Source organism: Sebastes fasciatus, chromosome 9, assembly GCF_043250625.1.
Source record: "Sebastes fasciatus isolate fSebFas1 chromosome 9, fSebFas1.pri, whole genome shotgun sequence".
NCBI classification, from domain to species: Eukaryota; Metazoa; Chordata; class Actinopteri; order Perciformes; family Sebastidae; genus Sebastes; species Sebastes fasciatus.
The window spans coordinates 28,560,913-28,572,977 of NC_133803.1; the positions used below are offsets into that span (position 1 = coordinate 28,560,913).

The 12,065-nt window shown below is 41.0% G+C and overlaps 1 protein-coding gene across 1 annotated transcript; it reads left to right on the top strand.

Annotated features, from left to right (window-relative positions):
* The first annotated feature begins 2,859 nt into the window (after window positions 1-2,859).
* On the top strand, window positions 2,860-8,737 carry LOC141773523 (high-affinity choline transporter 1-like). Its single transcript, XM_074645374.1, has 8 exons — window positions 2,860-3,051; window positions 3,505-3,621; window positions 4,119-4,274; window positions 5,090-5,238; window positions 5,793-5,936; window positions 6,107-6,260; window positions 6,391-6,608; window positions 7,253-8,737. Exons 1-8 carry the CDS (start codon window positions 2,868-2,870, stop codon window positions 7,793-7,795), a joined length of 1,665 nt encoding a protein of 554 aa, XP_074501475.1. The 5' UTR covers window positions 2,860-2,867; the 3' UTR covers window positions 7,796-8,737.
* The last annotated feature ends 3,328 nt before the right edge of the window (window positions 8,738-12,065 follow it).

Below are 12,065 nucleotides of genomic sequence, written 5' to 3' on the forward strand. Positions count from 1 at the left end.
GCTGAACCTGAAGAAAGGTGAAAACAGTTAAAAGTGCTCTCTCCTATTAAGTAAAACACAAAGTTTGGTTACTAACAAAGTCTCCTTTTCTAGAAATTATCATGGGGGCATGTCAACCGGTCCGTGTACAAAGTTTACTTGTCTGTTCAATTCTTAGTTGCATAAAGAGAATATGCATGTTTGGTTTCTTGTTGTCTGAGTGAAGGACACTAAAAGCACTATCACTGACCACCGTTCACTTCTCAAATACCATGTGTGTTTGCGCATACAAGGAATTTGATCCCAGTTTACAACATTGTCAGAAATGTCCTTCACGTGATGCCATTGGGACCGAAAATACTTTTTCCCATATACTTACATTAAGAAAGAGACGTCTGTAAATCAGTGGATGATTTTTTTTTTTTAGGTAAATCAACTTCCCAGTACAAACACTTGAATGACCCTTATTTAAATCATTAGGTCCTAAAAGTTGTAAAATGCACTAATAGCCAAATCCAGAGTTATTTCTTCCTCTGTTCATGTGAATGAGCCTGAAACCGAGGGCTGGGATGCAAGGTTAAAGCAAACGCTTGTGCGTTTTCCTCCCCCTGGATTTAAAAATCCTATTTTTAAATCCATCTACTTATCGGGAACTGTCTAGAAAGGGACCTTTTACATGATCGGTATGAGTTATGTATATATTTATGCAAGATCATCTGGTAAATATAACTGGGTTGCTGTGGTGTAAGCAGAAATTCTGGATGAATACACAATATGTTATAAACACATGGAAAAGTAAGACTTTTTTTCTGGTGACAAAAACAACGTGAAGTCAGTAATCACATAGAGGGAAAGTACTGAGGAGCAAGAGATGATAACAATGCAAGGTGACAAAACATCGTCCTACCACACCTCTTCGCTATGAACATTATGACCCTATATTCCTTTCTATTCATGTCACTTAAAATATTCAGAGGCAATGAATCATTTGTCAATGACGACTTCTCATAAATAAACATGCACTGCAGAATGGTCCAGTGTTATTCAGGATTATGCAAGTTAAGGTACGGGCAAATCTTAGTGGTTTGGTATTACAGAAATTGACATGGTAAACTCTTACATTATATCTGCTGTAGCCTACACATTATGACTTCACAACTGTCATGAGCATGTAAACACAAACAGAAGTGTTTATAATCTGTAAATTAGTGGAAGTAAGTAGTAAAGGGGAACAGATTTTACACATCAGTCAGTTTACTGGTCATAAAGAGTACAACTCAGCTTTATAATGTCTGCTGCATCGCTGAAGTTTGCAGGGCAATTACTGACAAAACCATACAGTATGTAGCCTACTATTTTTGGAAGAAGTCTGAAGAAATAAAAAACAATGGGGGCTCTTTTTTTGCACCAGTGGTACAACCACTATAAACAGTGCTTCACCAGTTAAGTGTTATTCTGATTTTGACACGTGCGTTGTCATTTGGTCAGGTAATTCTTTGCCCAACTCAGTGTTTCATTCAAATGAGATGTAATTCAGGTATTTTGGTGATTCTGTCAACAAGGACAAAGTAAATGCTTAAAGGGAGTGAACCAATGCACACAGCCCTTCAAATCACGTTAAAATGGCACCAGTCTGCTGCTAAACAACCACACAAGTCAAATCAATTTTATCTATATAGCACAATATCATAAATCACAATTTCACCTCAGGGGGCTTTACACACAGCTCTACACACATCACACTGTAAAATAATCTTTTGTTAAAGAAAACATCACTCAGGTTCCAAATTGAAGATATTAATCTAAACTTAAGTTTCATAAAAACTGTGGTTGTTGTTGCTACACACAGTATCCACACCTTTCTGCCCAGTAAGCTAAGGGTAGAGATTTTATACGTGTGTTTGAGATCACCAAAAGGAAAAAAAAGAAAGAAAATATTCACTCAACTCCAACCTGGACTCTATCTACCTAGACAGCATGAGATGTGTTAAGGCTGACGAGTCTACTGCTCTAAAACTGGATCTGGTTAATAGTCAGCCGCCGTATCTGTGTTCATTTCCAAAGCAACTGAGAAAAACTGTAAAACAGAATGTCCATTGGTCCAGTGCTTACCTTAATGCTTAACGCCTCTGATGACAGGTGTTTTCAGTTAATCTGGGCTGATTAGACCTCTTCTCAGGACTGTGTGTGTCTGGAGTCCCTTGTTTTGTTGAACATGTCAGGGCAGGACAAATCACACCTATATCCTACACTATAATAAGAGGGCGGTGTATGTGGGTGTACTGTTTGTATGTCTCATATATCAAGACCTGTTTTGTTATGCACAGACAGCACAGACAGCTGGCAGAGAACAAAGCAAGGTGAGTCCAAAAATCCAAGAACGAGCATAGACAAAAGTCAGGCTGGCTGGTGGGGTTGCTGTTTAGAAAATTGTGTTAAATAGAATGATACAAAGTTGCCCCAACAGCTATTACTTACTGAGGATCATAATTAAACTGTTATCACATCACAGTTTGCAGGTAACATAGCTTTACAATCACACCATTGTATATAGTGTATTTAATCAGTGCAGGTGTAGACTAACAAGATTAACCTGCTCGTGAGCCCCAGGTCAAAAACATGAGCTGCAGACTTTTGAACCTGTGGATGTATAAAGAGAGCTGGATACAGCGTTGGAGGCAGAGCCCCGTTCATTTTGCTCAAGGACACATGAAGCAAAAAAAAAAAGTTTGACTTCCAAGTACAAAATTACCGGGATCTTCCGACGATTCATTGCGCCCATAAAGCAAACGCACAAGCGTTGGATTTCTTGCTAAAATGGTATTGGTATTGTTATTTGACTCTGTTAATCAACCACTTTACACTGTCAACCTACCATCAGGTCCAGTATGGCTGTCAGTATCCCAGGGGTAATAGCGATGGTGTTTTTCTACCTGCTGATCCTTGGAGTCGGCATCTGGGCTTCTTTCAAGTCCAAGAAGGAAAGGAACAAATCTCCGGGGGACAGTATGGAGATGGCCCTGCTGGGAAACCGAAGCATCAGCAAAGTTGTGGGGATCTTCACCACGGCAGGTGAATTCTCATTACATTGTATTTGTAGTAAGAAATGATGTCTCGGGGAATATCTTAGTAAAAGTTATGGCACTGTTTTTTCCCGTCACTTCAGACCTCCCTCTACCTCCCCACGCCGCTGGGTTAACGTTGTGAAATGGCTTTTCCCGTGTCATATAACGCCAGGTTGTTACAGTGAAATGGTCGCGGTTATGTTTAGGCAACAAAACTTCGGTAACGGCCGCTTCGGTAAAACCACTTAGTTATATTTAGGAAAAACATCATGGTTGGGCTTAAAATACATACGTAAACAATGTAACATAAGTACGGAAAACACATCACACACTTCACTAACGTAAGTTAGTAACCCCGGTCTTCTGGTTCAAAGTCCTGTGTTTGTTGGACCCATCCACCTCCACTCCTCCCCACAATAAGCAATGTGCGTGTGTGTTTGTATGTTGGTTCATGTTTCAGCTACGTGGATTGGAGGAGGCTTCATTGTTGGATTGGCAGAAATGGTGTACAACCCCTCCATGGGCCTAATCTGGGCTTCCAGCTACATTATAGGAGAAGTAATGTGTTTGATTATTGGTAAGTCTGTTTAAGTGTTGAACATCTGAGTAGAAGTGTAGATATATTAGGAGGCATCGTGAAGCTGATCGGGTACTGGTGAGGTTCTTGTAGTGGCAACTCTATCTGTGGAGATGGAGCAGTAAGTGGGCAATTGTCGATCAAAATAAATGGAAGAAATGGATGCCAGAGCTGGGTGCCGCCTTATATACTCTGGTAACGCAAGTATTTGGTCGTCACGTCTTGATTGGCCGGATACGTTGATGCAAATCTCAGTGGACAAACGCGTGCATGTGATTGGAGGAGAGTATTACCCATAGAGTCCAGTAGAGGGCGGAGCCACTGTGAGTTTGAACATCCTCTGATTCTTGCTCTGTTTTTATGACGACAGTCTACTGGTTGTGTTATTGACATTTACTGAATATAGTAATTAAGTAATGTTCAAAAACAAAAATAGCTGTGAATGAAATAGTAGCATTCGTGACTTACTGAAAAATTGTCTTTGTCTGATTATTTAGGTGGTCTTTTCTTTGCTGGGCCGATGAGAGAAAGAAAATACGTGACCATGATGGATCCTTTCCAGATCAAGTATGGAAAAGTACCAATGGCTGTTTTTTCTCTGGCCACACTGGTGACTAACATTTTGTGGGTGACTTCAACACTGATTGGTTTAGGTATGTATGCCATTACATTATAAATAAGATAACTGATTATTAAATTTAAAAATTGTACATGTCTTGCACCTATAAAAAAATCTATGTTTCTTGAGTATGCAATGACACACACACACACACACACACACACACACACAGCAGTGCATTTCTATCTTTGTGAGGACTCATTAACATAATGTATTCCCTAGCCCCTTACACTAACCTTAACCATCACAACTAAATGCCTGACCCCAACCCTTACCCTAACCCTAACCTAAACCTAATTCTAACCTGGACCTTAAAACCAAGTTTAAACCCTCAAACAGGCCTTTAAAGGTCTGTCCGAAGGTGAGGACCTGCCACAATGTTCTCACTTTCCAAAAATGTCCTCACACTGAAGGTCTAAAACTCAAATTGGTCCTCACAAAGATAGCTGTACCAGAACAAACACACACACATACACACACACACACACACACACACACACATACACATACACACACTCACGCACACAGCCTTTGCACACAATCTAACCTTGCTCCCCAAAAGAGGATTTGTATTAGTACATTAATGTTATTTAGTACATTAATACTGTTGGGTACATAAGGGCAGAGGTTTTACCCACAGTATGTAGCCCTATTGGCAAGATTTGGATCTTTTGCCAGACATGAAAGATGTCTCTGTTTTTGGACTTCATTGGCATGGAATGTTTTGCAGATATATACAAAATGAAAGAGATTTTCTAATACACGACAGACAAATGTACAACACATGGCAAAGATACTTAGAAATGACTGTAATTTGTACGACCACTGTTGCCATCTGTGAATCCACAGGTGCAACCATGACTGTGATTCTGGATTTACCATTCGCCATATGCATCTGGATCTCTGCTGCTGTGGCTATTATCTACACACTAATGGGCGGTCTCTACTCTGTGGCCTACACAGATGTCGTACAGCTTGCCCTCATGTTTATCAGCTTGGTAGGTTTGCCCAGGCCCTGGCGACAGGTTTTGCTGGTGTTTTAGAGCAGTTTTATGGTGTCACTACTCTCATAAGGCGAGCATGTGATATAGACACACACTGAAGGGATGTTCAGCACGTCTACCAAACAGGTATCAGCATGAGAGAGCTTTGTTGCTTCTTTGGCCACAGAAGCTAAATTGGAAAATGTCTGTCTGCTAAAAATTATGTTTATATATTACTGATTTGTTTTGCTTATTAGATTTAAAGGGAAACATAGTTACTGCCTTGATTGTGTTTGGTGTCCATTTTCTTTAGGTCTACGCAACAAAAAAAAAGATCTGGGTTTTGCTTAAATATTAAAAAGCGTAAACACATCCGGTATTGTGCTTCAAGTCAGTGTCAACTTTTTCAATTCATTTAAAGAGTATCTGGGGAAAATGCTATACTGAAAACTATGATGTGACAAATGATGTGGTCCTGCAGATAGAGGCACCAGATCGCTCTTATGTACTGTTCTGGAGGGCAAGTGATCTATGTCAGTGCCTCAATATTATGTTGCTTATCTCTGCAGTGGTTCTGTGTCCCCTTTGTCCTGATGAGCCCATTCTCCTTGGACATCACTCAGACAGCCCTGAACAACACTTTACAGGCTCCCTGGATGGGTACACTAGAATGGGACAAAGCGTGGAGATGGGTTGACACTACGTTTCTTTTGGTAAGTGGAAGATGAAGTTGTTGTCTATGAAATATGTAGTGCCAATCCAAACCCTTAACCCCGAGCCTTACCCAATTTCTTATTCAGAGGGGTGGTATTTCAGGTCTCACTTTGGAAAATGGTTTGGATTTTTAAGTGGGACGTTAAATTGACAATGCTTTTCTTTGAAGACTCTGGGTTGCCTGGGCTATCAGGAGTTCCATCAGAGGACTTTGTCTGCCTGTTCCTCAGCCGCAGCTAAGATCAACTGTTTTGTTGCTGCTGCAATTATTCTTATTTTTGCAATTCCTCCTGTCCTGATTGGAGCAGTGGCTGCATCAACAGGTGATTTATTCATAATCTAATAGTTTAATACATTTAATGCATCATTTAAACTGTTAATGCATGGATCTTCCCTTCAACCACTTTATCTGTCTCAAAATGTGTACTGTGTATCTATCTGTCCATGCTTTAGACTGGAACCTTACTTCTTATGGTTCTCCATCTCCATTTGAACGTGGGGAGGCAACTTTTGTAATGCCCATTACCTTGCACCACCTCACTCCAACCTATGTCTCCATCATCGGTATCGGATGTATCGCTGCTGCCGTGATGTCATCGACTGATTCTGCCTTGCTGGCTGCAGCTTCCATCTTCACCTCCAACATCTATAAGAGCATCCTGAGGACCCAGGTCACAACCTTAAAACTGTTTTCATAATCTGCTTCCTGAGAAATAGCTATGAGCTGCATAAACTTCCCCACCACCACTGAGAAGCCCACTCTTCAGGTCCACACTGATTTTAATTATTAGCCTGGCAATGCTTGCAATATCAAACCATTGCAGCTTTGTGTAAAATGTGGGCTTTCACAGGCACCACAGGAGCTGACAAAACCTAACCTATATGTCGAGCTTAAAATGGCATAGAACTTATGTAAATTAGTGACTGATGGAAAAAGTTTGACATTAACTGCAACTATACTGGAAACGATATTTTCATCAGAACACCAAGACTGAAAAAAACAACATGAAAGCTTGATTTAAAATTTAGTGGCCAGAAAACATGACAAAAATGGGATGCACAAGTCACTCTATTGATGTAATGTATAGTTATGCATGTAAGCTGTCAGCCAACAACTTCATGAGAATATTGCTCTCTTTTAGTCTTTCTGACCCTGGTGGCCAAATCACTTACAGTAATACAGCTTTAACTACACTATTATTTTAATCACTATACAAATTACGGGATAATATAGAGCTGAGGTGAGACAGATGGTAGAATACAGCCACAGGGATAATTAGCTCATCATGTCTTCTTTCTATTTCTTCTTTCCCAGGCATCAGAGAGAGAGATCCAGTGGGTGATTCGTGGCTGTGTGGTGGTAGCAGGCTTGGTCAGCACATCACTCACCAATGTCCAAACCAGCATTCCAGTGTTATGGTTTCTTAGCACACTGATAACCTACGTTGTTATTTTCCCTCAACTGGTCTGTGTTCTCTTCTTCAACATCTCCAACGGTTATGGGGCTGTTACGGGCTGGCTGGTGGGGTTGCTGTTTAGACTGTTGTGTGGAGAGCCGTTGATTGGTCTACCGCCCATCCTCCATTTGCCAGGATGCACCCTTGAAGATGGTGTTTATGTCCAACACTCTCCAGTGAATACCATCTCCATGTTGGTCGTCTTCAGTGCCACCCTCTTGTTCTCCTACCTGTTTTCTCTGCTGATCCACAAAAACCTGCTTCCTGAGAAGTGGGATGCGTTGAACATGAAAGCCCAACAGTTGACAAAACGACAAACACCAACACACAGTGACAAAAGCAACAATGAAGACATGTGTGACAATGAAATTTCAGAGCCTATGATGAGCACAGGGTGTTAAATTATGAAATATCTGCCCTTAGGATACTGGGCAGAGTGGTGCACATACTATGTGTGTGTGTGTTTGTGTGTGTGTGTTTCACCGTAACCCAAACTACAATTACAGGAAGAGGAGACACCACATTTCCAAAATATCTATCTATTCTCTTCTTTTTATAATTATGATGGATAGAGAGCTGTCTCATGCCACTATTAAAGTGTATGTAGCATCCATTTCTTCCGGCCATGAGGGTTTTGGCAAGAGACCAGTTCATGGCCATAACTTTTACTAAGATATTCTCCGAGATATCATTTCTTACTGCAAATACAATATAATGTGAATTCACCTGTTGTGTCAAAGATCCCCACAACTCTACTGATGCTTTGGTTTCCCAGCAGGGCCATCTCCATACTGTCACCCGGAGATTTGTTCCTTTCCTTTTTGGACTTGAAAGAAACCCAGATACTGACTACAAAGATCAGCAGGTAGAAAAACACCATCGCTATTACTCCCGGGATACTGACAGCCACACTGAAGCTGATGGTAGCTTGACAGTGTAAAGTGGTTGGTTTACAGAGTAAAATAACAATACCAATACCATTTTAGCAAGAAATTCAAAGATTAACTATTTTTAAATCCATCTACTTATCGGAAACTGTCAAGAAAGTGACCTTTTACACGATCGGTATGAGTTATGTATATATTTATGCAAGATCATCTGGTAAATATAACTGAGTTGCTGTGGTGTAAACAGAAATTCTGGATGAATAGACAATGTTATAAACACATGGAAAAGTAAAACTGTGTATTTCTGGTGACAAAAATGACCTAGAGGTCAGTAATTATACAATGGAAAAGTACTGAGGAGCAAAAGATGATAACAATGCAGGGTGAGAAAACATTGTCCTACCAAACCTTTGAGCTTTATGAACCTGTATTACTTTCTCTTCATGTCACTTAAAATATTCAATGAATCACGACTTCTCGTGACTAAAAATGCTGTTCAGAATGGTCCAGTGTAGCCTACACATTATGACTTTACAACTGCAATGAGCATGTAAACACAAGCAGACGTGTTTGTAATCTGTAATTTAGTCAGTTTACTGATCATTAAGAGTACAACTCAGCTTTATAATGTCTACAGTGTCTCTAGAGTTTGCAGGGCAGTCACTAACAAAACCATACAATAAGCAGCCTACTATTTTTTGGAAGAAGTCTTAACAACTTCTACACTTGGCACTCGGAGAGCGCAGACCTCCTCCAAGGTACCTGACTTTAAAAAAAGATCACAGCTCACAGCTGGCGGTACCATGAGGCGGTCGGCTTATTATTAACAATGTGTGTTTCCGTGTAACGTATCGGCGGATGCTTCTCTCATTCAGCAGCGCTGTTGTACGCTGTATAAAGTTACACTACGTTGTCTCTCATCCCGTCATCTACCGCTTTTTCCTTTCTCACCGCGGACGACCAGCAGCTCCCGCACCTCGAAGTCTCGCCACACATCCACACACGTATCTCTCTGCTCTCAGAAGGAAGGTGGCGGGGTCACGCATCATCAACACGTCATCAGTTACACTGCGCATGTGTTATAGCCTGTGGTCTTAATGCTCAGGCTGATCGGAATCCTTAAAAAAAATCCTGAATCCGGATCATGATCCAGATCGCCACCAAATGGATTGTTCATTGTGCTACACCCCACCCTCCAAAAAATGTCACTCAAATCCATTGCAAACTTTTGGAGTAATCCTGCTAACAGACAGACAGACAAACAAACAAACAAACAAACCAACGCCGGTGAAAACATAACCTCCTTGACCCAAGGCCTTTGACCTTGGCGGAGGTAACAAAGGTTTAAAGCACATGAGGAACACAAAAAAACAAAGGGCTGGAACGCTGTCTGGGAATGCAGACGAACTGGCAACAGACCAAGGGCAGCATGCGGACTGTATACACAAGGGAGGAGGGGTTATTAGTGCCAGGTAATCACAGAGGCAGGAAACACACAGGGGCGGGAAGTGAAGTATCTGAAACGAGAGACAAGGTGAGTATACCAAAATAAAACAGGAAATACTAACAAAACTGGGAACAATGAAAACATGACCCTAATCAGAAGACTGGGATGTAACAAAAGTAAATGCTTGTAGGAAATGCACCAATGCACACGGCCCTTTAAATATTGTGAAAATGGCATCGGTCTGCTACTAAACAACCACACAAGTCAAGTCTATCTTATTTATATAGCCCAATATCATACATCACAAATATGCCTCAGGGGGCTTTACACACACCTCTACACACATCACACTGTAGAGAATCCTCCCTGATACAGGTTCCAAATTGAAGATATTAACAGCCGTAACTTACACTTGGCACAAAGTGGCGCACCTGTCATTGCTAATTTTCATGCCAAATGTACTTGAGCCCATCCGTGCGCCCATGGACATGTTGGTCTTAAAATAAGACGCATTGTTGGCGCATTGCTATCTTGAGGCAGAAGAAAGCGATTGCGCCGTTGACCAACAAAAATCTGGTCTAAAGTCAATGGCGCAGTATATTCCTTCTATTTAAAGGGTTCATTATTCAGATATGAAGATGTGCCTACATAGGCAGGTTCACTCTGTTTGTTACACACACAGAGACACACAGCAGCACTCCTCCTCCTCAGTTAAATACTGTGTCAGCATGAGAACAATGTTTTTATTTATGTAAAGGAAAACACAATATGCAGGTGGCAGGTGGCAGGTGCCAATTCAAAACATAATGTAATATAATAAAGTAAGGATCTCAGGCATTCTGTATTGCTCAACCTGCAGCGTGCTCTCAGCGCTCCTCCCATCACTAGCTTGACCACCGTGACCATATAAAGACACCCCACACCTTATGTCATAAGCATCATTTCCTGTCATACACTCGGAGGCTTCCCCCACACATTTTTTTTTCTGAAAGAATGTGTCACAATGAGTCCACAAGTGCTGTTTTTACGCCATATGTGGCAGTGCACACAGGCCTTTGTCTGCGTGCAATGTATTCTGGTAGCCTGGCGGCACGATTCAAGGGATGGGGCGTCACGTTGGCCGCACCTCATTTGCATACAGTTGAGGTCTAGGCTACTTTATGCAATTCGGGGGCGTCCGACGCGACTCGCCGCCTCTGCAAACTCCCAAGAAACCTTTAAACCAACTGTTGTTGATCCAAAATAAAGAAAGATTCAGCAACTGCATGGCTTATTTTTTGCGTAATATGTTTTCAGAAACACATTTCGGTGTACTATTTTCGTGATATAAGAGAAAAAAAATTCCAAACGAGCCGCCATGTTGGTTCCGGTTTAGAAGCTGGGAGCAAAAGCCTATGAGGGAAAGTGGTCATCCAATCAGGTGCGTAGTGCCTTGTGTCTAGTGGCAGCCCATCGAGCATAAAAACGCCCCTGTGGACATGTACCATGAATCCCAGCCCCCCATGGATAGCATCGGAAACTAATACAGTTTTCATTATGTATCAATACATGTTAGTCCTATTTAATGTTTATTATAATATAATACTTTTTGCTGTTTAAAACATATAAAAAATATCAACATTTTACACACATTTGTTTTGGAAGATATTGAGGTCACTATAACATGCAACTTTATAATCTTCAAAAAGCTTTAGGGCCCTAACCTAACATAACCATAACTGTAGTAGTGCGAGAGCCACTGATAGTTCACACGACATGGGGGGTGGAAACATCATTCTCGCGAGAACTTTGATATTTCTCCACGCTTTGGGGGCGGCAAAATATGGTTCCCATGAAGATATTGATTTTATTTAAAGGGCTATTTAGGTAGTCAACAAACAAACATAGAGTACCTGACACATAAACTTAAAACAATTTTTTTTAATTCTAATCATTTTCTGGAGGTTTAAATTGCTGGGGTCAAATTGACCCCAAGGATAAAAGATGTTAGTAAATTTGAAGGTAACAGGAGGGTTAAATAGCAATGCGCCAGGTGCGGGCACACCTGGCTTTTAAAGGGAATGGAAGATGACACTCTAATGGTGTAATTCATGTTACGCCCAAAACACACATATGATTATTTACTACATTTTATTACTAAATACAACCCCTTTTCCCCTTGCACTTTACTTTGTGCCCAGATCATGCACTGTTTAACTTGCAAAATTGGAGTTGGACACGTCCTAAATGCACTTGCACCATGCACTTAAGACCATGCACTATAGATCATTTCAATAGGGTCCTAAATGTTTACTCAACTTTCAGAAATACAGTGGCTGTGATGAGCATTCTTGCAGC

Coding starts and splice junctions, on each gene's coding strand:
- LOC141773523 (XM_074645374.1), top strand. CDS start 2,868: ATGGCTGTCAGTATCCCAGGGGTAATAGCGATGGTGTTTTTCTACCTG. Junction 5,239..5,792: donor CCCTCATGTTTATCAGCTTG/GTAGGTTTGCCC, acceptor TTATCTCTGCAG/TGGTTCTGTGTCCCCTTTGT. Junction 6,609..7,252: donor AGAGCATCCTGAGGACCCAG/GTCACAACCTTA, acceptor CTTCTTTCCCAG/GCATCAGAGAGAGAGATCCA.